The sequence below is a fragment of the Silene latifolia genome, chromosome X, assembly GCF_048544455.1.
Source record: "Silene latifolia isolate original U9 population chromosome X, ASM4854445v1, whole genome shotgun sequence".
NCBI lineage: Eukaryota > Viridiplantae > Streptophyta > Magnoliopsida > Caryophyllales > Caryophyllaceae > Silene > Silene latifolia.
In genome coordinates, this window is record NC_133537.1 from 20,082,252 (window position 1) to 20,108,433 (window position 26,182).

The following is a 26,182-nucleotide window of genomic DNA, read 5'->3' on the forward strand; positions in this document are numbered from 1 at the left end:
ATATACGGACGAATCAAAGTCGCTTTTCGGGCCAGCAAGTTGAACTCTTCATAGCTTCACCAAATCTAATCCTACGCGGACTCATTTTGGGTAATAAATTTGAAAGTTAACCTATTTTGTTAATTATTTTGTGAGAAATCCCCATTTTGGAAAAAAAATTCTCAAACCCACGAGGTATGGATTTCTTACTTTTTTATTCCTATACCCAAAGAGAGGATGAGTATGAGATTTATACCTATGGGTATCAAATTTGAGAAAAATAAGGTTATGCATATAGTCAATTGAATTTTTTTATATACTTAATTATTTGATCAAATCTTTATTTAAATGATTTTACTATTAAAACGGTTTTTCTAAAATTATATTAATATAAAGGGTTTTTTGTCAAACACAATCTTTAAAAAAAAAAAAAAAAAATCCAAACACCGCCTTTATAAAAAAACGTTTGTCAAACACAACCTTTAATAATTTTTTTTTTTGTCAAACACGACTTTTTGGCCAGATTTTGAAAACTTCATAATTACTTGCAATGGGGTGACTTTGAGTCTATATTTGAGATAGCAAACGAGGTCGGTTTGAGGTGTTCTTGGACTCGTTGGAAAGGTGGGAGTACAAGCTTTACATGGGTTGTCAAAACGATGGTCAAAGGTGGCCTTATACGGGGTCGATTGGTGCGTAAAGTAAGACTGGTCAGAACAAGAGCTGTAAGTCTGGGTTTATAGGGGGTTTTTCGTGGGTCTTTTAATGGGGTTATGTTATTTTGTTTGGTCTGAAATTTGGTTTGTAGGTTGAGGCAAGTATAAGATATGTCGTAGTTATGTTCTTTGTGGTGGTCGTTGGTTGCAAGTGGTGGTTCAAGGGGAGTAAATTGACCCACGAAAAAATCCTACTTTAACTTACACCAAACCTCTGGGACCAACCTTACTTTACACATGAAGCTACCCCACATAAGACCATCTTTTACCACCGTGTGGACAACCGTTGGAAAGCCAGTACTCCCACCTAGGGCTGTTAATGAGACGAGGTAGCTTTCGTGTAATACCCCGTAAATTAATAATATTTACAAGAATAATTTATGTAATTCAAATAATTAATTAATGACATTTATAATAATAATTGCAAATAAGACGTTAATTAAATAATAAAGTAAGTAAACAAGTCGGGAATTGGACTTAACTGGTAATAAGGCCTTGGGCCGTGTGTTATACATAAGTGGGCCGATTTTATTGGCCTAGTGTGAGTATTGGTCGGGAATTGTATCGGGATTTAATAATAATAAGAAGAAGAAGAATAATAATGGTAAATCCTATAACAAATTGGAATAAGGCAATAGTTTCCTAATTGGCATCATATAATCTCTAAACCTAGACTATAAATACTAAGATAATCTGAAAAATAATTCATAAAAATAGAAGAAGGAGATTTAAGAGACGGAAGGAACAATTAACGATAAAAGGTAAAGATCGTCGTAATTTATGTTTATATCGTCTTAATCAATTAAGTTATTGTATAAGCACCGTGTAGACCACCATGAACAGCGACGTTGACCTTAGTAGCTACCCTTGACCGTCGTGGTTCTAGTAAGACCGACCTTGACCACTGTTGACCACCGTGGGTGACGAAATTGGCGTCTAAAAGGGGGACGTTGTGAGCCTTTAAGACGAAGTTTGTACCTTGTGTGGTTGACTTGACCTGGGACTTGGGTGGTTGGTATTGTCGGCGGTGGGCGGTCCTAGTGGTGGTGTCTAGGTGGTTGCAGGTGGTGGTTGGTACGGTGGATGTCGGGTGTGATGGTTGTTTGAGTGTTTGTGTATTATACGGGTTGTGTGTCGTTTCTGAGTGGTCGTGGGTTATCATGAGTGGTCGTGGCTGGTGGTGGGACCACCGTGGGTTAAGGAAGACCACGGTGGTGGCCAATGGTGGTCGTGGGGTGGTGTAAGGAGGTGAGTGTGTGTGTGTTGTGTTGGGTTTTGAGGGGGTTGTTTAGGGCGGGTGTTTGTGGGTTGCTCGTGGCGGTAAGGCTGGTGGTTGGGGGATGGTTGGGTGCGTCTGAAGGAAATGTAGATTCATATACATACTAACATACTCATATATGTCTAAATTAATTTGTCATAAAATTAAAACGGATTTTATGCATGCAAACAATAATAAAATAGAGGAGAAATCATGTCCTTACATTGGTGATTTTCGGTTATTAGGGCACAAAAGAGATCACCTTTCTCTTTTGTTCTTGAGCTTTCCCTTATGGATGAACAAGATCTAAGTATAAGATCTCTCCCTAAGCTTTATACCCAAGGCTTTCTCTTAAATTAATTAATATTACAAATACTAGTATAATATTAATCAAGTAGAAAATTGAACCAAAATATTTTTAACACTTTGAATATTTCGGTTTTTAGAGAGAAAGAGAGGAGGATTTTTATTCTCTCTAAAATTGTATTTTGGATGATAGATAGAATTGAATGAATAATACACTACACTTAGTATATTATTAGGTAAAAATTATAGAAAAACAATGATGGTTTTTCTTCCCCAAAACCGTGTAAGAGGAGAGCTTTAGGGGAGCCAATGCATGGAAAAATTGTTCTTCACAATGAACAATAGGCTTGCATGGCTAGTGACTATGTAATCATCATGCCTTCCACTAATTACAATCAACATATAATTAGCTCAACAACCCTCTAATTTTAGGCCCACTTTATAATATGGATTCCATATTATTTTTGTCAATTGTCAATATGTCACATGTCATATGTGATATAAATTTGTTATGTATTTTTAACATATTAAAAATCAACGTATTAATAAAATACGTCACATACAAAAATCGACTTAGTAATTTTATAATTACTTGTGCCAAAATATTTTACCATTTATAAATTACAACTGATTGTATTTATAACAATTCATTCAATTTAATTGTTACATTAAACAATTATTTCATCCGAGTAATGATACAATTCAATTACTCAGACCGTATCTTATTTAATCACATTTCAATATGATACGTAAATTTTACTTCCAAAATCGTCCGTCAATTTTCAAGTAATTTAATTAACTCGCAACGTTATACGATTAATTAAATAATCAATTAAGAGTGTTGCCCTTTAGGTATGACCTAGGGGTCAACTGATCACCACCGTCACACAGCGATAATGTCAAACTCTAGTCACCCAATCATTACCGATATATGTTGACCGGTTTGTGATAACAAAATTACTTCCCAATTGTATTCATTTTAATGAGACTTAAACATGTGATCATCATGATCAACTATCGTGATCGCATTATTGTCGGAGGACACATATTCCAACAATCTCCCACTTGTCCTCGACAAGTGTGCGTCACCAATTCTCTTGTCCTATTACTATCTCCCACTCAATGCAAGGTGTCTTTCAGGTCGTACTTGCAAGTGATCATATCGAGAGTGGTTTCCTCGATCTGGAGAATAACTGATTGACCGGATTTATCCACTCTGGATGCCATCCGAGCGTGGCCACGCATTTCGATTCATTACTCCTCGAGTGGCCCCGAGATATTGTTATAACCCCGACTAGGGGTGGACAATTCCTATCGCACTCATTCCCTTCGACTAGCCACAGCCATCATAACCCAAAATATGCCCATTTGACCCCATTTACGAAGGTCGTAGTAACACAAATCAAAGTTAATCTGAAACTGTGCCATCTTAGGTGAATAGTCTTTAGTCAAAAGAATCGACTCATTTGAATACTATAGCAGCTCTCGCCACGACCAGGCTATATAAATTTGCCAGAACTCTATAAGCGGTCATTAGGCCCGACAAAATGTTCCTAACAGTCTGCCTATGTGATCGACTAGTCATTTCACATGACTCTATGGCACTTGAACTTGCCATCAATCGCATCACACTCTAGTCACTTCGAGACGTCACCTCATATAAGTAACTATGGGCAAAAACAATGTTAATCCGTGTTCACTTTAACGGGGTTCAATTGTCTCCACAACCCGTTTGGATATAACAATGTACAAGGTGAGTTAATAATAACTCAAACGACAAATGTCGACATCACACTCGGGTAGTCAATATCATATTACAACCTTGTGATGTATATCGTCAGTGTAAACACTTATTGATTGCAATAGAAGTTTAACATCTCATGTGTCCATGTGTTCAAACTTCTTACACTTGCAATTTCCTTTACATTCATGTTCTCTCTCATAACATGAATCTTACCAAGTACATATCAAGGTTCCCGACCTTGGTTTCGGTTCTTTAACTTGAAAGAACTTTCTTATCGATTATCTCATAACGAACGAATTTGTGATGAATGACATAACTTGTACCGATCAAGTATTCCATCCACACATAATGCACTAGGTATACGTTTTGTAGAATCTTGTAACAATTTGTCAAGATTATTAGCTTAGTACTTCTCACAAGTCCTAGCTTAACTAGGAAAGATTATTTTTGAATAACCTCTTATTCAACCAAGCATCTTTCAAAACTTCTCATTTCTCTTTCAAGGCTTGAAAGAATTGGGATTCTCATAAATCCTCATATGTGCTCGGATTTTCTACAATATGTGCAACTTCTTATCACATAATGGAGTATTCCGTCAAACACCGAAATCGCTCATCGGATTCTTCTTGAGAATACATGACGTTTCTATTATGGCTTACCATCCATCATCATGCTCTTATGCATATGATTCATAATTGGACATGTACATGATTATTCTAATGGCGGAAACATTAGTTACTAATAATCATGAGATCAACCGTTCATAGGTTCAATGAACGACCATGACTGCTAATGGTAATTCCATTTTCATCTACATGAATAACCTATGTGAATGTTGATACGATGTGTATCTCTTAATACTAATCCAACATCCCTTGATGTAATTGGATCCATCATTGTCCATTTTCATCCAGAATTGAAAACTCAAAAGCTTCTTTATGAAAGAAGGTATTAGCTCGTCATTCTTTAATGAGTGATGAGTTGTAAACATTCAACGGATGATAGCTCCCACTAAATTCCATGTCTTCACATGAGATTTTCTTAACTCCCACTCAATTCTACACATTTCGAAATTGACTTCTCAATCGAAATTAATCAAGAATTGTAATATAAATTGCATTGCCAAGTTATTAGGATAAAACCATATATGTTCCCATCATATCCTTTCAAAATGCCTATTTTGAAGTGGTCTCATCTTAACCTTACGGAAAGAGATTTTAAATCTCCAACACACTCATGTCATAATGATGTGTAGTAATGTCATTTTCAAATATAAACAATATTTAGAATACATCCTTCGCAAATACCCTTTTGGAAGGAGGTTTAACCATTCATAGTGAGGTTAAGCATGACATCTACGTGGTTAAAACTTTGGCTATTGAAGATATCGGTATATCAATCCTTGCAACTCGATCATAACTAGTATGTTACTATGATTTATTTAGGCTCTTAAGTAAATCTCAAGGTTGAAACTATTGGTCAAATGTTTCATAAACTTAGTCGAAAACTTGTTGAGACTTTACATTAGTCATTTTCTTCCAAAACTTTCTTTTGGTCTCCTCGTGTAGTTATCTTGAGAATATACTCTTATGTTAACTACACTTGGTCTCTTTAGTCATATAGAATTAACTTGAGACCATAGATCTCATCTATTCGGCATACTATGTAAATAGATATACCTTCATTCAAATCATTTTCTCTTGCGTAGATCTTCATTTACACAAGTACACAATTTTATCTTGCCTTGTGTGTTGTGTCCTCATTTTTCTCCCACTCTATCTTTAGAATAAATACACTATAGATTCAAAGATAGCATATGAGACACAAATTAAAGATGTTGAAGTATAAGGAGAACTATCTCATAGATAGACTAATAGTTATTGTTTTCATATGTGTACTTGGTGATTGACATACCCTTAGGAGAGTTCATAGACTCAAAATCACTTTATAAATGATCATACACACGCCTTAAGCATGTGGACATATAATGAAACCCGTCATTATATTTGTCTATTAGATCACTTTAAGTGAATGATCTTATGTTTCAAAACGCAAGCATTTAAAGATGAATTTTAGAACATTAAAAGGATAAATGATAAAACGGGTGACTCGGGTTGCAAACCAAGTCACCATCATCCAAAATACAACTCATTATCCAAAATACCTTTCCATGTCGAACACGGAAACTTAAAGTTCTAAAATCCAAAACATTACTTAAAATAAGACAATGAAAAACAAGGCTCCATAAAAGCTATCCTTAGCTTCTCCATGGTTTCTCATGCTTGTTTTTCTTTTCCCTTGTCTTTGCTTGGTGGAGGCCCTATTTACAATAAAAGGGAGATACATTATCACAACTTTGCATCATAATACCATAGTTGAATTTAGAAACATAAAAGAAGGTTAGTCATTTACCTACTGGAGTGATCTTTCCAGCTTTGATATCACCAAGGTATTTGGAACAATTTCTTTTCCAATGTCCCATGCCATTACAATAATGACATTTATCAAGAGGACCCTTCTTGACTTTGGATGTGCTAGCTTCACAAGACTTAGCTTTGGTGAATGTGGGAGCTTGCTTTTTACCCTTCCTTCCACTCTTCTTGAATTTCCCCTTACTCTTAGTGCTTATATTAAGCACATCCTTGGGAGGGTTCACATTTAACCCCATGTCCCTCTCGGCTTGCACAAGTAACTTGTGCAACTCCTCAAGAGACACATCCTTGTCTTGCATGTTGAAATTCACCCGGAATTGCACATATGCCTTGACTTTGGACAAGGAGTGTAGAATCCTATCTACGATGAGTTCTTTGGGGATCTCAACCTTTTGAATTTTCAAGGTCTCGACAAGCTCCATGAGTTTGAGCACATGAGGGCTAACCTTTTGGCCCTCTTTGAAGTCGAGATCAAAGAATGCCGTGACCGCCTCATATTGGACGATCCGCGGAGTTTGTGAAAACATGGTCACAAGTTTGGAGTAAATCTCATTAGCATTGCCCATTTTAAAGGCTCTCCTTTGGAGGTCCGCCTCCATCGCAAATATTAAGACATTTTTCATTGCGGCGGACTCCTTTTGGTAAGCCTCATATGCTTCCCTAGTGGCCGCGGTGGACCTAGTGGAGGGTTCGGGTGGAGAGGCCTCGGTAAGGTAACGAAGCTTGTCGTCACCTTCGGCGGCTAATTTGAGTTGGGCATCCCAATCGGAGAAATTTGACCCATTCTTTTCAAGTTTACATCGATCCATAAAGGATCGGAGCCATGATGAAGTAGCAAGTGGTGTAGCATTAGGAGTTGGTATTGATGTTGCCATTTGTTATGAAAAAGAAGTGGTCTACAAAACAAAATATAAGGAGTAAAACAATTGTCGTTTTTAATAATACTCGTAAAAATGTAAGATTTAAACAAGTTTTATGCATTTTTCTAGTGACCTCTACCCAACTAGATAAATGATTCCAAGACCCAAATTCATATCAATTTGGGCACGGTGTGGCCGATGAAACCCTCATCAATATAACTCGGTGGATTAACGTTTTAATCAATTCTACTTTTAGAACTCTTGGTCGATAATATTACATTAACATTTATCTATAGCCCAAAACACATTCAACAAGGGGACGATGTGGCCGATAAAACCCTTATCGAAAAACTTTTGTTGAGTTCAATCCAAATTTCGAATAAATGTGTCCATGATCCAAACCCACATTAACTTGGGCACGGTGTGGCCGATGAAACCCTCATCAACATGAATTCGGTGGATAGACATTTATCACCCACTTCCCCTACGTAACAAGGTTTGTACCCCGGTGTGGCCGAGTGCACTCCCTCAAGAAATAGGTTTTCATGGTTTCTACTCTTTGGTAAGGCTATGTCTCAATTAATTGTTTTAGCGAGAGGTCATGTCAAATTATTATCTATCACGTTTTAAGTGAACTAAAGCGGTGAACTACGATAATTATATTTGACACGGTCGATAAACTCGATAAGACAATGCATGTTTAGTTATGGCGATTTAGCGATGCATGTGACATAAAATAAAATGCAAGCATAAAAGTAAATAAATCCTAGTATGACCTTCCTAAAATAGAAAAACTATTTAACTATTACATATTCGGAAACCAACTCCATTGGTCCCTTGAACTTCGGTTGTGGCACGCATCTCGAGGTAACACCGTCTTTATGTATCGCCATTCTTGAAGAAATCCGTCTTTGGGAACTCCGGAATGAATAAAATTACATAATAAATTACATAATTTCCTATTATACATTTGTAACTAAAATAAAATAAATCTATTAAATTACAAAACGGTGATACGAGATCACAATAAAAATTACAACCGAATCGATATTCCCATACATTTCGGGAAATACCAATTAAATCTAAGGCCATACTAAGCAAAATTACATAATTCAAAAATTACATAAATAAAAATTATGACAATTTACAGGTTATCTCAAAATAATATATGTGACAACATATCCAAAAACCAAGTGAAAATTCGAAGTATAGCTAATTTTAGACCAAAAATGACATTTTTACTCATAAAATCACATTTAAATGCCATTATTGTAAATTATGAACAATAAAAATCCGAAAAATTAACCAAAATATCCTAAAACATTTTAGGACCAGAAATATTAACATGCATGGTTTAATTTCGTGATATATCATAATAACACAAATTTTACAAGTTTTATTTGTTATTCTTATAACTCGGAAAAACTTTTAACCAATTTGCATGCAAACAACCGTGGCTCTTGATACCGATTGAAGGAAATGTAGATTCATATACATACTAACATACTCATATATGTCTAAATTAATTTGTCATAAAATTAAAACGGATTTTATGCATGCAAACAATAATAAAATAGAGGAGAAATCATGTCCTTACATTGGTGATTTTCGGTTATTAGGGCACAAAAGAGATCACCTTTCTCTTTTGTTCTTGAGCTTTCCCTTATGGATGAACAAGATCTAAGTATAAGATCTCTCCCTAAGCTTTATACCCAAGGCTTTCTCTTAAATTAATTAATATTACAAATACTAGTATAATATTAATCAAGTAGAAAATTGAACCAAAATATTTTTAACACTTTGAATATTTCGGTTTTTAGAGAGAAAGAGAGGAAGATTTTTATTCTCTCTAAAATTGTATTTTGGATGATAGATAGAATTGAATGAATAATACACTACACTTAGTATATTATTAGGTAAAAATTATAGAAAAACAATGATGGTTTTTCTTCCCCAAAACCGTGTAAGAGGAGAGCTTTAGGGGAGCCAATGCATGGAAAAATTGTTCTTCACAATGAACAATAGGCTTGCATGGCTAGTGACTAGTGCAATCATCATGCCTTCCACTAATTACAATCAACATATAATTAGCTCAACAACCCTCTAATTTTCGGCCCACTTTATAATATGGATTCCATATTATTTTTGTCAATTGTCAATATGTCACATGTCATATGTGATATAAATTTGTTATGTATTTTTAACATATTAAAAATCAACGTATTAATAAAATACGTCACATACAAAAATCGACTTAGTAATTTTATAATTACTTGTGCCAAAATATTTTACCATTTATAAATTACAACTGATTGTATTTATAACAATTCATTCAATTTAATTGTTACATTAAACAATTATTTCATCCGAGTAATGATACAATTCAATTACTCAGACCGTATCTTATTTAATCACATTTCAATATGATACGTAAATTTTACTTCCAAAATCGTCCGTCAATTTTCAAGTAATTTAATTAACTCGCAACGTTATACGATTAATTAAATAATCAATTAAGAGTGTTGCCCTTTAGGTATGACCTAGGGGTCAATCGATCACCACCGTCACACGACAAAAGAATGTCAAACTCTAGTCACCAATCATTACCGATATATGTTGACCGATTGTTGATGACAGTAACAAAATTACTTCCCAATTGTATTCATTTTAATGAGACTTAAACATGTGATCATCATGATCAACAGTCGTGATCGCATTATTGTCGGAGGACACATATTCCAACAGCGTCGTGGTGTAGGCAGGATGTAGATGGATTGGGTAGTGACGGAGGTGGCCTGTGGTGTCGGGTGTCGGCGGATTTGTGGGAGGTGATGGACACGGTTTCTAAACCGTGTACATGGAGGTGATTTGGGGTGTTTGTGACGGGTTTTTCTTTGGGTTATTCGGGTTTGTAATAATCGGGTTTTTCATATCGTAATCCTCTAATAATAATAATAATAATAATAATAAATAATAATTAGAATGTAATAATTAATAATTGAATGAATTATTAACATGTTAGGTAACGGATTGTGAAGAATTTATAATCGGGTTCATCTGCTTTATTATTTGGATCGCTTTGAGCTGCTTAATTAGAATTGCTTGCCATGTAGGGATAAATCCTACTCAACTCTTGTTTGTTAATGTTCGGTATGGTGGATGATATATATTGAAGTGAAATTGTTCATATGTTGATAAGTGAATTGTTCATATGTTGATATTGTTGTATTTGTTGGAAGGGAGAAATTATATTACATTGTGTTGGTTGTTATTAATAATTATGATGAGATGGGTTTAAATTGCTATCGTGGATTGTGAATGTGGAAGCTGTGATAAGCTGTGTTACAGTCAGATGTACGTTGTTGAAGGGAGTTTGTACTCTGGGGTGAATGGTAATATGTACGTTGTGAGGGAGGGATACTATTACATAATGGTGGTACGTTGTTAAGGGAGGGGTACCAAAGTAATATGAGCACGTTGATAAGGGAGGTGTGCTGTCATGAAAAGGAGCACGTTGTTAAGGGAGTGGTGCAATGTGAATGGAATTGGATTGTCTATCCTATGTTTAGGGGTGAGCAAGTTTAGGTCCGGACCAGAAAAATGGACCGGACCGGATCATTTGGTCTGGACCAAACCCGGACCGAATTTTTTAGGTCCAGTCCTCGGTCCTCATTTTTTGAGTTTTCGGTCCGGTCGGGACCAAACCCGGATATTTTAGGTCCGGACCAAATGAACCGAATTTTATGTTTCTAAAGACTATCATTAGAATATTAAAGCTAAATTACCATTTTATCTTCACAAGACATTATAAATTAATATTGAGTATTTTTTTCTGAAAAACAATTGTCTAATTATTTATCGACATTTAATTTAGTGAAAGTTAAATGTAATTATCATACACGAAAGAGTGAAAGAATTAACTCTAGGTCCATTTCAGTCTAAGACCGGACCAGACCGAATATTTCGGGTTTGGTCCGGTCCAAGACCGAAAGTTTTAGGTCCGGTCTTCGGTCCACAAAAAAATTATTTTCGGTCTTCAGTCTGGTCCGGTTTGGTCCGGTCCAGTCCGGTCTTGGACCGATGCTCAGCCCTACCTATGTTCTTGTTATTAGTGTTTATTCCTACTCAACCTCGTTGTTGACTGTGTATTCGTCAACACCTGTGATGAACCATAATGGGAGCAGATTGGACAAGTACTAAAGATTAGCTGACTTGGGAGCTTATGAGATGCGTGAGGAATCGACCAGTCTACCTAGAAGTCTAGACCACTTAGATTATTTAATAACTTTATTTATTTCCGCTGTGAGTTGTATTTAATTTTATATTAAGATTTAGTTGGTTAATTTGTAATAAACATGTAATCACTAAGTTTTTATTTAAAGTACTTTGGTTTGTTGTACTTTGTTATTCACTACCTCGGGAAACCGAGATGGTAACGCTCTCATTTACTTGGAATGTCTAGGTAAAGGCTCCTGAATAAATGAGGGTGTTACATAGCGAGCAACTCGAGCCCGGCTTTGTCAAAGCTCGGCGCGTGTGAGCTCACGCGTAGGGATGGCAATTATGACCTAAACCGAACCGAACCCGAATCGAACCGAAGGACAAAATTCGATCCAAACCCACTACTTAATAATCCATTCCCGATCCACTATTTAAAAACCCATATCCATATCCACTATTGAAAAACCCGAACCAAATCCAACCCAGTCCATTCATACCCGATCCAAGTGGATATTATTGAAAATTTAGGCTTTATTAACCTTGAAATTTAAATTTTCTTATATAAGATTAAATTTTTATGTAGTCAAATCAAGTTTCGTATTGGGTTTTGGATTATGTGGTGGATCGGTTATGGATTTGGAGCGGGTATTGATTTGAAAAAAGTATAACGAATCGGGTATGGATTTTAATATTTTAGATATGGATCAGGTATGGATATGGATTTGTGATCCAATAAGTAAGTGGACCGGGTTTGGATCTTGCAAAACCCGATCCAACCCGACCCATTGCCATCCCTACAGTCACGCGGCTCGGGCTCGGACTCAGCTCAGGAGCTTAACGAGTCAAGCCGAGCTAACGTTGGCTCATATTTTATAAAAATATTTTATCATGATTATATATTTGTATCGCTCATATAAAAAAATGTCTCATTAATTTTCCAAAATTTGTATATAAAACATTCGAGCCTTGTTATTGAAAATATCGAGAGAGAAAAAACGAAAATTCAACAATTATATACATGCTCGAGTTGAGCTCGAGTTTGGCTTGAGCTCGCGTTAAAGCTCGCAAGCTTGATAACGAGCGTAATTTTTTCAAGATCGGGTAAACTCGAGTTCGACTCGAGCTCGAGTTTTACTTTATGAGCACAAGTCGAGCAAGGCCAAGCTCGGGCTCGACTCGACTCGTTAACACCCCTACTCCCACCTTTCCAACGAGTCCAAAAACACCTTAAACCTACCTCGTTTGGTATCTCAAACATCGGCTAAAAGTCACCCCATTGCAAATGGTCAAACTCTGGCCAAAATGTCGTGTTTGACAAAACAAAATTATTAAAAGTTGTGTTTTACAAACTTTTTTTTAAAGATAGTGTTTGGAAAAAAAAAGTTTATAAAAGGTGTGTTTGACAAAAAACCCTAATATAAAATTGTATTTTACAGAACTTTAATTTTACGGAATTACTTTTTTTACCTACGGATTTTACTCTTTTACATACATTTTTCCATAAACTTTCCAGATCATACCCTTTTTCCAAACCATAACTAAATTAATTCTTACATATACTTTCGCTAAAATCAATCTAATTGCTCTATAAACTCTCCAATTAGTGAAGCAATTTTATTGTTTTAACAATTATTAACATGTTTTTATTGAATTTATTAGGGTTTATCAATTATCAATTACTCCGTAGTAAATTAATGTTTACGGAATATTATCAATTACAATGTTACTTGTGTCATTGTTCGCACCAATTAGTAAAATAATTCCCTCATTGTGCATTTATTAATTAATTAATGTTTGCTTGTTTACTCTAATGTGTTTAACAATTAACAATGATAATGTTTGTTGGGGTTTTCATTATCTCAAACATTGTTTTCGTCAGCTTTACGCCATTAATAAATGTGTTTGTGAGTTTGTGACCGGTGTTACTTGCTGATTTCCTGTCTACTTTTCTCATCCATGAATGTGTTTTAAGAATCTTTCGGTGGTGGTTTCTCTATTGTGTGGGATGGGAGCGTGGTAGTTGAACAGGGAAAAGGGGGAGTGCAATGTTGGTGGTGAAGAGAGCCAAGGGAAGGGAGAAAAAAATCAATTGGGTAAGGGAATGAAAAAAATGACAAAGGTAAAATTGTAAAAGACGTATGTGAAAAAGTAAAATACGTATGAGAAAAAGTACGTCCCTAATTTTATATGTGTTTCTACCTCATACCGGCCAAAACTGAAACAAATGCAAGGTAGGAGTAATCAAGTTCGAACCTCATACCACCGAAGTTTGATTCTTGATTTCAATCGCATACTCATGCATGAAACAAAGGGGGTTGAAATTTTGTTGGGCCGATTATTACTTGCTACATTGGACCTGGTAGCCCAATTCAACCTGGTGGGCTACACTTTCGTCCATCTGATTTTGGTGTCAGGGATTACTATTTTCTTCAATGTAGCTCGATTTGGACCTTTGTTTAGGACTTCTCTTCATTTTGGTACTCAAAATATGCGAAAATTTGCAAGTAGTTTTTTTTTTTCAACCGACAGTCGAGAGCGTGCAATTGAGAAAAAAAAAAAAAAAAAAAAAAAAAAAAAGATAAAAAATCGATCTTATCTGTTTTTAGAAAGGTTAAAAGTTTTGATTTTTAGACACTACCTAGAGGTGGCAATCGGGTTGGTTACGGGTCGGGTCAAAGCGGGTGGAGTCATATCAGGTTCGGGTTATGTCGGGTCGGTGACGGGTTCGGGTCGGTTCAGTTCAGTTCATGTTGGGTCATCAATGGGTGGCAAGTCGAGTCGGATCAATGTCGGGTCAGGTCATCAGCATATATTTTATCTTATATAGTATTTAGTTTTCTATGATAATTTTATGTTTAAACAATGTGTAGGTATATTAATTGTAGTTTTAAGTGAAAATAATTAAGATGAATGCCAATTCGGTGTTATTTAAACCATTGTTAAGCTAGTTCATTATCGTGTTGAGAAAATATCCGGTCACGGATCGGGTAGGTCCAGGCCGAGTTCGGGTTGGAAAAAATAAAGCTACTATCGGTTACCGGGTCGGTTCGAGTCGGGTCAAGTTGGTTTCGGTTCACCCAATTTTTGAGTTGTATCGAGTCGGGTTTCGGGCGGGTCGGTTCAGCTTTTGCCAGCTCTAACACTACTCTAGTATGTCAGCAAGTCGTGTCTCTGTTTTCGTACAAACGGACTGCGAACAGGTTTACCCACGTTTGAACATTTTGGTAGCACCAAAACGGATACGGATACAGACACGAAACGGATATGTGATACATCATCCCAAAAAATTTAGGATATGAGACACGTTATTTAAATTTAATAAAATATACAGTATATTTTATATTTATAAATGTACGATTTATTTTGTAAAAATATTTCATATTAAATTTAAACAAATGAGAATAAAATATTCTCATTTCCCACTTGAGCTCAACTTTTTAACCAATGACCCGACATTTCATTCTTCGTTTAAAGAACATTATTCACCTCTAATTGAACTCATTTCGCCCCACAAAACTCCATCATAAAGCAACACACACTATTTACCTTAAATTCAACTTTATTTTGTTTAAAGGTGTGTCCAAAATTTGTCTAAATATCGTGGACACATGTCCGAGAAGTGTCCAAATACCAAGGACACTTATCGGATACGTGCCCAAAAAAATGAAGAAAGTTAGACATGGCCTTATAGGTGTCCAACATGTTTTAACACATTTATCACGAGTGTCGGTGTCGGTGTCGGTGTCGATTAAGGGTATGCTTGTAACACTACGGACTTTACTTGGTGACTACTCGACCGAGTAGCGCCTACTCGGCCGAGTAGTGCTGAGGTTGTGTGTTGTTTTGGTTCTGCCGAGGAACACTCGGCCGAGTATAGTTAACACTCGACCGAGTATGGGACACTCGGCCGAGTATACACTTACTCGGTCGAGTGCCCGGTTTGACGGAGTGTTATTTCGACGGTTTGATTAGGGAATGTTTAGGGTATTTTATATTTCCGCGTCAGTTTCTAATATCATTTGAAAGCTTTATCATTCTACGATCTCTCCCTAATCACTCCCTAATCATCCTCATATCTCGTTGTGTGTGCAAATCGTCGTGATCCTTGCGTGTAGTCTCTTATTCTACTGTTGGTAAGTTTCATTCCCTTGTCATTTGTATTCTTTTGGGGTTACTGTATATATGGAATTGGGGAAAATGGGATTGTGCAATGTGTAATTGTAGTATGTGATTATTGTTGTAGGTGACGACGTGATATTTGTTATGCATTTGTGTGGTTGATTACGACATAGCGGATTGCGAAAAGGTAGGGTTTCCCTACTCGGTTCTTGTCAATTGATTTTAGATTGTGCTTGTTGTAATTGTTGTTATCTCATCGATCATCGGAGTATGGAGATTGTTGTGACGATGTTGGTATGAGCGGATTGAGATGGTTGTGATGTCATGTGATTGTGATTGTGGTGGAGTCACTTGCGGGAGTGGCTTCACACCCTAGTTCGCCCTCCGTGGAACCCGCCACGGGAGGGGATGTGCACATTAAGGGACGGGGATTGTTAGTCGCTCGTTGATGAGTTGGACTAGGTGGGGATGGGCTGCGGTCACCCATCTGGCGCGAGGATTACCTGTTGCGATGGGTAATCTGGCGGGGCTACACACTTCGGTGTGTAGTCGGTTCTTGTGCGTGAGATCGATGATCGGCTAGCGGTAATGTTGTTGTCTTATATTGATTGAGTAGTAATCGACCCGTGTTGTTGTTTTGTAAAACTGCGGTGATCCATTCGGGGATGGTGAGCAGATTGTGACGGGTGATACTGATTATTGAGCTTGGGGGCGATCATGGGAGAGTCACCATATTTGGATTAGATGACACCATCACGAGCTTTAGTTAATGTTTTGGTAGTTGTTACCATTTGGATAATTCGTTTATTAGATTTTGGAGACTATGTAACCTTTATAATTACCGTACATTAATAAATGTGTTTGGACTGTTGCTTTTGATATATACTAACCTCGGGCAACCGAGATGGTAACAACCTTTCATCTTTGGGGTAGTCCTGGTAAGGTACCTTGGTATGAGGGGGTGTTACAAAGTGGTATCGTAGCCGATGATTCCCGGCACCTAAAACAAATGAACCCAATGAACTTAGGGAGTCTAAATAAAATGAACCCGGGGAGAGTTGTTTGGAGCTACCGCAAAGACTTGGGAGACGTCCCGGAGTCGCACTAAGGCCCTTACAATCTCAAGCCGGTCACATGGGGGAAAATTTTGTATGTTGAGTCATGTGTGTGTAATACTTGTAACTTGAGCCTTGTATTGTTGTTGGATGAAATGAAAGGATCTGACCATGGTGGTATATGATAAAGGAAGTGCGTAGTTGCGTGTGACAGAACCTGGAGCATGTTATGTGGTCACTGCTTGGCTTTTGAAACGGGGTGTGGAGTGTCATATATAGATGGAAAATCTTGTTTAATTGTGTTAACGAAAGGTGAAGTAATTGGAGTATATGTAATGTGAGGTAGGATGTATTTATATGATCATGATGATGTTAATGTTTGGTTGTTAGTAGTAGCATGTGTTTAAGCTCATGTGTCTATGCATATGAATGTCGTGTTTAATTTTCATGTGAGAATGATAAAAGTTCATTCATGTACTGGTATTTAGAAGTATTAGGTTGTTTTTGTTGCCTTATGCATGTTCAAGTTGTTTTGGCATTAGAAAGCTTGATTTATCTGAATACCGATTACGGAAGGGTTGTCTTAAAACTGTTATAAGTCAAGTTCTAGAAATGATATTGCTGTGATTCCAAGTTGAGGTGATAGCTTGTCCTCTTACGATTCTAACGATAGGTCACACGCCCAGAATGACCAAGTAACGAGCGAGATATGACTGTTTTACGAAAACTGGACGGTCTTTGAGAAGCTGCGCCTATACTCGACCGAGTAGTCCCTACTCGGCCGAGTGTCTTTTATACTCGACCGAGTATTCCATATTCGGCCGAGTAATCTCTCTGTGATAATACTGTTTAGCATCTGGAGTTGTGAACTCGGCCGAGTAGTCGTATACTCGACCGAGTAAGGTCTACTCGGCCGAGTATTCCCAATACTCGACCGAGTAATCCTTCTGCGACAATTGAGTTTGCTTCTGGAGTCGAAAACTCGACCGAGTAATATAGTTACTCGACCGAGTACCTTGTACTCGACCTAATATGTTATGTACTCGACCGAGTACCTCATTGGGCGGCCACTTTGAGTCGATGGCTATGTTCTTACTTTTGTTTTGAGTCGGTGGCTATGTTCTTACTTTTGTTTTGAGCCGGTGGCTATGTTTTTACATTGTTTTGAGTCGTAGGGTATATACACATGTATGTTTTGAGTCTTAACGCATTCTTTTATATGTGAGACGGTCTTGATACGTAAGTTCTAGGAAGTTATGACATGGAGAATGATGGCTTATGAGGGACATGTGTTGGGTAAGGAAGACATGTGTTAATGTGGTTGTAAAGGATAGTGGAAAAAGAAAAGGGAAGAATGATGAGCTAATCGAGGTAAAGAGCATGTTTTGTGAGATATGATGAGTGATATAGTTGTGTGTTGGGTAGTATAAAAGTAAGTGTATATGGGCAAGGGTGATGTAAGTGTAAAGAAGCATGAGAATGAAAGATTGAGATAAGGGATACGAATAGTGGCATATTTGGATGTGTAAGGATTTATTGAGGAAGACAGCTATGATAGAGTTGCTTAAGGATATATGTAATGGAAGGTTGTTGTAAGAAGATAGGAAAGAGAGGTATATAGTGAACTTAAAGGAAGTTATGTCGCGATGTGGATTTGTAGATAGTTGCTAAGTTTGGGAAGTTGGAATATCAAGGGGTGAGCCTAGTGTGTAATTCTTTGGACAAACGGTATGAAGTGAATTTTGGTTTCTAGAGATGCGAAAGGGAGATACGACTAATTGAAGAAAGCTGTTAGTGCGTGGACTTGATGGTGACAAGGGTGAGTGTGAAGCAAGATTAGAGATGATAAATGATAAGAAGAATGATAAGATATTTATATGAATTAATGGAATTAGAGTTGTGGAGCTATGGAGAAATAAACAAATTACTAAAGAGTTAGGTATAGAGAGAGGAAGGCGATGAATTATTAATTGGTATTATTGAGTAAAAAGGGGGAAATAAGGATGGAAGTAAGTTGGGAGAATGTTGACCGGAGTTAAGGAGCATGAAGGTAAGAAATTATGGAAATGTACGATATCCCCACTAGAGGGTGTGAGTTAATGGTTATATAGGAGAGCAGGACGACGTGTTAGCCGTGAGTTTCGAGGTATTAAGGGAATAAGGAGCTTGTAGAGTGGTTACACGATCTGAGATTTTGGTGGAGAGTTAAGTAACGATATGATAAAGGATAGAATTGGGAATAGTGTTGAGGTAAATCTTGTTGATGGATTGGATGTTCGTTATTTGGGATGATAACCAAAGAGAGAAAACGGATTGTGATATTAAGAAGTGATAGTAAGAGAGTAGTCACATGAAGGATGTTGGTGCCATAGTATTGTCACTAGTGGTTGAGGATGATGTTACTTTAGGGAAGCTAGTTGATCTAATGAGGTTGATTTTGTAGAGACCAGATAGATATGTATGGTTGTGAGAGAGTATAAGATGTGGTTATATGAGGCGGTTGTTAGTAGTTGAGTATTAATGGTATGGTTACATTTGGCAGGGGGTGATGGTTATGCGGATGGGAGAATATGTTATGAGGGGTGTACGAGTTAAGCTCGGGTGAGAGGTAACTTTTAACAGGTGGTAACTTACGTGATCAGGATTGACTAGTTGGATGTGATTATGGGTCTAAGATGTATATAAATGTTTGTGTGAGGTTGTGACCTCACGAGAAGCGGTATGGTGTGGTAGTTTTAATGTTGTTATATGAATGTTCTGTAATATATATTGGATAGGGAACTTAATGGAATGATGATCAAAAGTGATAGTTTGGGTGATCTGACAAGACTGGTTATATTTGCATGTGTATTCATGATATATGTTTATTCCATGAAAAGTATGGATGGTATGCATGAGATTCTTGCCTATTTATTCCGTATGATATATGGTGTTGTGATGCGTAAAAAGCGACCTTGAGTAAGTTTTCTTGTCCGTGATGTTATATTGAGTCAGTGTTTAAGGGATTGTGTATGTCGTGATGTCTATCAGTGTGGTTGTGGTGCCTCGGGTGGTGATCCGGGCACGGTACTTAGTGTTGTGATGCGGGCATTTTCGCACTGCGGTACGGTTGTGGTGGCGGTTTTGCGATGCCGTCACCGGTTGTGGTGGAGTAGGCGGGATGATTATGATTCGAGTTTCGACAGTACATACCAGTTATACATAGATTGTTGTTTTGTTGCTGTTGTTTCTTATGAGTTTCGATTTGACATGTAGACCGTCGTTTTGTTTGTTGATGTTTCTTACCAGTTTCGGTTTGGGAATGAGGGTAGAGGATGATATGAAAGAGAGTTGTATATGTTTTCGTTGTTATCATGGTATAGTGATATTCTGTTGATGGGGCACAGTTGTGATAGGTTTTACTGTAATTTTGATCTTGTTCTAGATGAGGCTTTGGTAGACATGGTAATGATCTGATATATGCAAGTGATTCGTAGAACATGTGTAGTAATGATCTGATATATGCAGGCGGTTCATAATCTTTTGTTGAGATAGTGAGTGCAGGATATTGGGAATTGGTGTCATGTTAAGTTATGTATGAGTTTTGCGGTAATGAAAGAAAAGTACTTGAGGATCTAATATGAGTGTACGTAACAAGTGTGGAATGTGAGTTATGCTTTTGGTGATATGAGTTTTATATAGAGTTTATATAGAGAGGTGTGTCATGTTGCGGTAATGTGGAAGATTTGAAGTTTTGGGTTAAGCTAAAGATTTTGAAATTGAAGGATGAGAGTTGTTTAAGTAAGAGAGCCTAAGATATATGCATGGCGACTGTTCAGATTATAAGTGGTTATCTTTGACACGCGGTGGTGATGGGGATAATGAGAAAATATAGCTAGGATTTAGTATTAGCGAGTTACGAGGACGTAACATTTATCTTAAGAGGAGTAGGATGCGATAAAGGATAAAAGAGATTTTGATGGTTGTACATATGGTAGTATAATTGGAAGTAGAGTGTTGGTGTAGCATAAAGGTCGGATATTTGTTTGATCAAAGGTCATGACCGTGCTTGTAGTAGTTCGATGTTTAGCAATGAGAGAATATTTCAACAGTGTTGATAGTTGAATGACAATGATTATGAGTCCAATAGTTTTGTCAGTTGGAAGATGATGTTTATGTGTGTGAGTAAACTTCGAGGACGAAGTTCGTTTTAAGGATGATAGAATGTAACATTCCGTTTTGATGATTGATCTTCTTTTGTGGTTGAGTGATATTTAGTGTTATGGAAGTGATACAAGGTTGGCAACATTATATTGTGGTTATTGGGTAATGTTATGGAGTCAGTATTGAGAACCTATGCTATAGTTGAGACGATATCGTGAGCCATGTTGTGGAAGGAAGAGTGGTTTGTGGAGTTGGTGTTAAGTGTCCATGTTTTATAGGTTGGGTTGGAACTTCGTGGTCGTGTTTTGTTTTGTTTGTTGTTTTGCTTTGAGTCGGGGTAATGATTCTTGTGGAGACTTGTGTAGTTCCTTAGTGTTGTTATATGTGGTTGGTTTAGTCTTGGGGCGTAGTGTTGTGCTTTGTTTTATAGTAGAGTGTGAACTTCGGGACGAAGTTCTTTTTAAGGGGGGAAGATTGTAACACTACGGACTTTACTTGGTGACTACTCGACCGAGTAACGCCTACTCGGCCGAGTAGTCCGAGGTTGTGTGTTGTTTTGGTTTGTGAGGAACACTCGGCCGAGTATAGTTAACACTCGACCGAGTATGGGACACTCGGCCGAGTATACACTTACTCGGTCGAGTGCCCGGTTTGACGGAGTGTTATTTCGACGGTTTGATTAGGGAATGTTTAGGGTATTTTATATTTCCGCGTCAGTTTCTAATATCATTTGAAAGCTTTATCATTCTACGATCTCTCCCTAATCACTCCCTAATCATCCTCATATCTCGTTGTGTGTGCAAATCGTCGTGATCCTTGCGTGTAGTCTCTTATTCTCCTGTTGGTAAGTTTCATTCCCTTGTCATTTGTATTCTTTTGGGGTTATTGTATATATGGAATTGGGGAAAATGGGATTGTGCAATGTGTAATTGTAGTATGTGATTATTGTTGTAGGTGACGACGTGATATTTGTTATGCATTTGTGTGGTTGATTACTGAGATAGCGGATTGCGAAAAGGTAGGGTTTCCCTACTCGGTTCTTGTCAATTGATTTTAGATTGTGCTTGTTGTAATTGTTGTTATCTGCTGATCATCGGAGTATGGAGATTGTTGTGACGATGTTGGTATGAGCGGATTGAGATGGCTGTGATGTCATGTGATTGTGATTGTGGTGGAGTCACTTGCGGGAGTGGCTTCACACCCTAGTTCGCCCTCCGTGGAACCCGCCACGGGAGGGGATGTGCACATTAAGGGGACGGGGATGGTTAGTCGCTCGTTGATGTGGACTAGGTGGGGATGGGTGCGGTCACCCATCGGCGGCGAGGATTACCATTGCGATGGGTAATCTGGCGGGGCTACACACTTCGGTGTGTAGTCGATTCTCGTGCGTGAGATCGATGATCGGCTAGCGGTAATGTTGTTGTCTTATATTGATTGAGTAGTAATCTTGACCCGTGTTGTTGTTTTGTAAAAACTGCGGTGATCCATTCGGGGATGGTGAGCAGGTGACGGAGTGATCTGATTATTGAGCTTGGGGGCAGTCATGGGAGAGTCACCACGCTGGATTAGATGACACCATCACGAGCTTTAGTTAATGTTTTGGTAGTTGTTACCATTTGGATAATTCGTTTATTAGATTTTGGAGACTATGTAACCTTTATAATTACCGTACATTAATAAATGTGTTTGGTATTATTTTTGATATATACTAACCTCGGGCAACCGAGATGGTAACAACCTTTCATGCTGGGGTAGTCCTGGTAAGGTACCTTGGTATGAGGGGGTGTTACAATGCTGGTTAAGGGGACTTCCGTGTTACCTAGTTATTTGGTTAACCATTTTAGCAAAAACGAGCCATCCGTCAATGGGGCTAATCAAACATGGGCTTGGCCGAGTTATGCTTAACGTAGCAACTAGCAAGGGAGGGAATAGCTATGGTTAGGGAGAGAATAACGTCTTAAATGAGAATTTGTGTAACAACTTAGCGTAGAGAAGGGTTAAGAGTAGACCAATCAAATGGGTCGGGCGGGTCAGATCCTGAATCGGGTCATACAGGTCCCGTTAAAATACGAATTGAGTCAATTACTGGTCAGGGTAGGGTTAAAATAGTTCCAGAGCCACATTTTTTTACCATCTTTTAAATCAAGAAAACATTTTCTAAAAATTATATTTTATTTAATAAATTTATTTTTAATTGTGTTTGTAATTAAAAATAATATCAAAAATAATATATAATATATAAATATTACTTTGTAATGTTTTAATAACATTTGTGGCTTATTCTTCGTATGTTCTATATTCATATTTATGCATAAATGAAGTTTGACCCATCAAGTCGTGCGAATAGAATTGGGGTTCGACGCTATATTTACGGGTCATTTTGTGTTCTGATGAGTCGGGTCGCAAGTTGCAAGTCAATATTTTTGGGTCTTGACCCTTAAAAAACTGATTGACTCGGGTCAGGTTTACCGGTCGAGTCAAATTTTGACAGGTCTAATTGCGTGAGTTTTTAGTAGATGTTGCTTATTGTATTAGACTTTCTCGTATATAATTCATATATAATTTGTCTTTGTAAAATTGTCACTAGATTTTATTTTTCTTCTACAAAAGAAAAAGAATTAGAGACACCGGATTTATTGTACAAGGTACATAATTCATAATTGATTGATGTGAAGGTATAAAACTCTTAATTGATTGCTTTTAGTTCACTTTCGTCGGCGATGAGCCGATGATTAAATAGTTAGACGAAGAAAGCAAATATCCAATGTAAATTAAGAGCGCAAGTCTAAAACTTGACAATGGATTACCATTCAAGGTAGTTGATAACATAAAAAATAATATAAGGTAGTATTTTTACAAATATCCCAAAATATAATGTAATTTACGATACTTTTAAAAATAATCTAAAACTTGACAATGGATTACCATTCAAGAAAGTGAAGATCAAATATACACTAGCTTTTATTTGATTCCACCCTAAAACAAACGTCTCAAAAAAACATTCCCAAAATTTCACTCTTTACAATGAAAACCCCCAAATCAAGACCTTAAAATATTGCACATTCTATCAATTCTACCTTACCATCTGTACATAATCAAAACTACACAAATTATAGAATAAAACAGCCGTACCATGTAAGACGATAAACCAAAAAAAAAAAAAAATTAAATTAAGTAATCAAACTTGAGCTAGAAGTAGTTGGTGTTCATCAACATCATCATACCCTTGACAAAACCAACCATCCCCCAAAATCTCATCAACACTAATCCTACACTCTGGGTTCGAATCCAACATTCGCAACAACAACCACTTCAAACCCGGCGACAACCACTTTGGCAACCCGAATTCCCCCTTCATCATCTTTTTCCATATTCCCTTCCCCTCTCCCCCAAATGGCAACGTACCCGTTGCCATCACGTATCTAACACCACCCCGCATGACCACACGTCAGCTTTCTCCCCGTCATACCCGCATTCCCCTGCAGCCATTGCCACCTCCGGCGCTGCGTACTCAACCGTCCCGCACGGCTCCCAAAACCGCGCCACGCCCTTTCCTTCCCACACCCCGCACAGACCAAAATCGGATAGTTTTGCTCTCCATTGATCATCAACGAGTATATTTTCCGGTTTTATATCGCGATGAAACACGCCACGTGAGTGACAGTGTTTCACCGCGGAGATTAGCTGTCGAAAGTAATGACGACTAATATCCTCCGTAAACCTTCCACCATTTTTAACAATCATTTCAAACAAATCGCCGCGTTTCGCATATTCCGTAACTATATAGACTTGGTCATCGTTTTTGTGTTGAGATTGTTTATTACCGGCTAAGAAAACTTCGACGAGTTTGATGATATGTGGATGGTCGTCTAATCTCGTCAATGCTTGTATTTCTTGTTCAACGTTCTTTGTTGCACAACCGTGTAACGCTTTAATAGCGACGCCGTTGCCGGTGACGGTGTCTTTAGCGTGGTATACTTTAGCGTAGGCTCCGTTATTGAGGAGCTTAACAAGCTTGTATTTTCCGGAAATGTGTTTGTCAAGCATATTTGGGTTTTTCAGCTAATTACTAATTAAATTTTATGATGTGGTTTGTTTTTGTGTGGGGGTTACATGTGAACGACGCATATTTATAGTGGACCGACGAGGATATACCCTATGTGCCATGTATTATATGAGCAATAGGTCTTGGTATAGACGGGTGGGGCGAACAGACGGGTAAAGACCTCTAATAAAATGGGTAGGGGGGACAAGGTGGGGCACCTCCATGTGCTTCCCACTTTATGGTAAATGGATATTTTGTGAGGGGAAATGGTATCCGTCTATACGTATAGACGGATAGTGTCCGTCTATAATGAGAATTTGTGTTATACGAGTTCTGTTTTTGCCGATGGTTGCATTATTCGAATAAATTTTATTTGAGAATTTAATGTTGATTGTTATATTATTCGAATAAATTTTATTTTAAATAATATGATATTTGATTAGTCACAAATTTATTTATAAAACGTTAATCATGCATAATTAATTATCACTTATTAATTTTAATTAAAATTGTATGTATTTCATTTTAAAACATTGAAGTTAAACCTAAAAAAATCAAATTTGAGAAAAACTAATTTATTTTTATTTACAAGTAAAAATATTAAAGGTCATATATGAATTATATTATTTTTCCTCAGTTATAATAAAATTTTATAACAGGCCGCACAAAGCGTAGAATACTACCTAGTGTATTTCTATTTTTGAGTATTCTAATTAATTGAGGGATTGTTTTTCAGGATTTCCACTATACTTATTACTCCCTCCGTCCCGGTCATTTGTTATTCTTTGATTTTGGCACAAAGACCAAGAAAAGAGGAGAGAGACAATTACTAAATGACATGTGGACCAAATTGAGTGTGAATGACCAAATTATTCACCAAATGCATTCCTAATATAGAAAGGATAACAAACGACTGAGACACCCCAAAATGGAAAAGGACAACAAATGACCGAGACATGCTTAGCTATTTCGTAAAAGTTTTGGATGACGAAAATGAGTTGTACCCCTTTGTTCCGGTCATTTTTTTAACTTTGATTTTGGCACGAAGATCAAGAAAAGAGGAAAGGGTCAATTATCAAGTAGACCGATTTGGTATGAAGGATCAAATTGCACATCAAAGGCATTCTTATAATAGAAAAGATCAACAATTGATGGAGACACACCTAAATAAAATAGGTAAATAAATGACTATGACTGAGGTTATAATTTAAGGATAAACTAAGGGAATAATGAAAGAATAAAATAAAGGGTGTAATATGTGCAGGGGCGGATCCAGGATTTGACTAAAGGGGTGGCACACTAAG

At 37.2% G+C, this 26,182-nt stretch overlaps 1 protein-coding gene across 1 annotated transcript; it reads right to left on the bottom strand.

Moving 5' to 3' along the window:
- Window positions 1-24,247: 24,247 nt before the first annotated feature.
- On the bottom strand, window positions 24,248-24,880 carry LOC141617001 (CBL-interacting serine/threonine-protein kinase 14-like). The gene has a single exon (XM_074434169.1). The coding sequence runs from the start codon at window positions 24,878-24,880 to the stop codon at window positions 24,248-24,250; it is 633 nt and encodes a 210-aa protein (XP_074290270.1).
- Window positions 24,881-26,182: the final 1,302 nt, after the last annotated feature.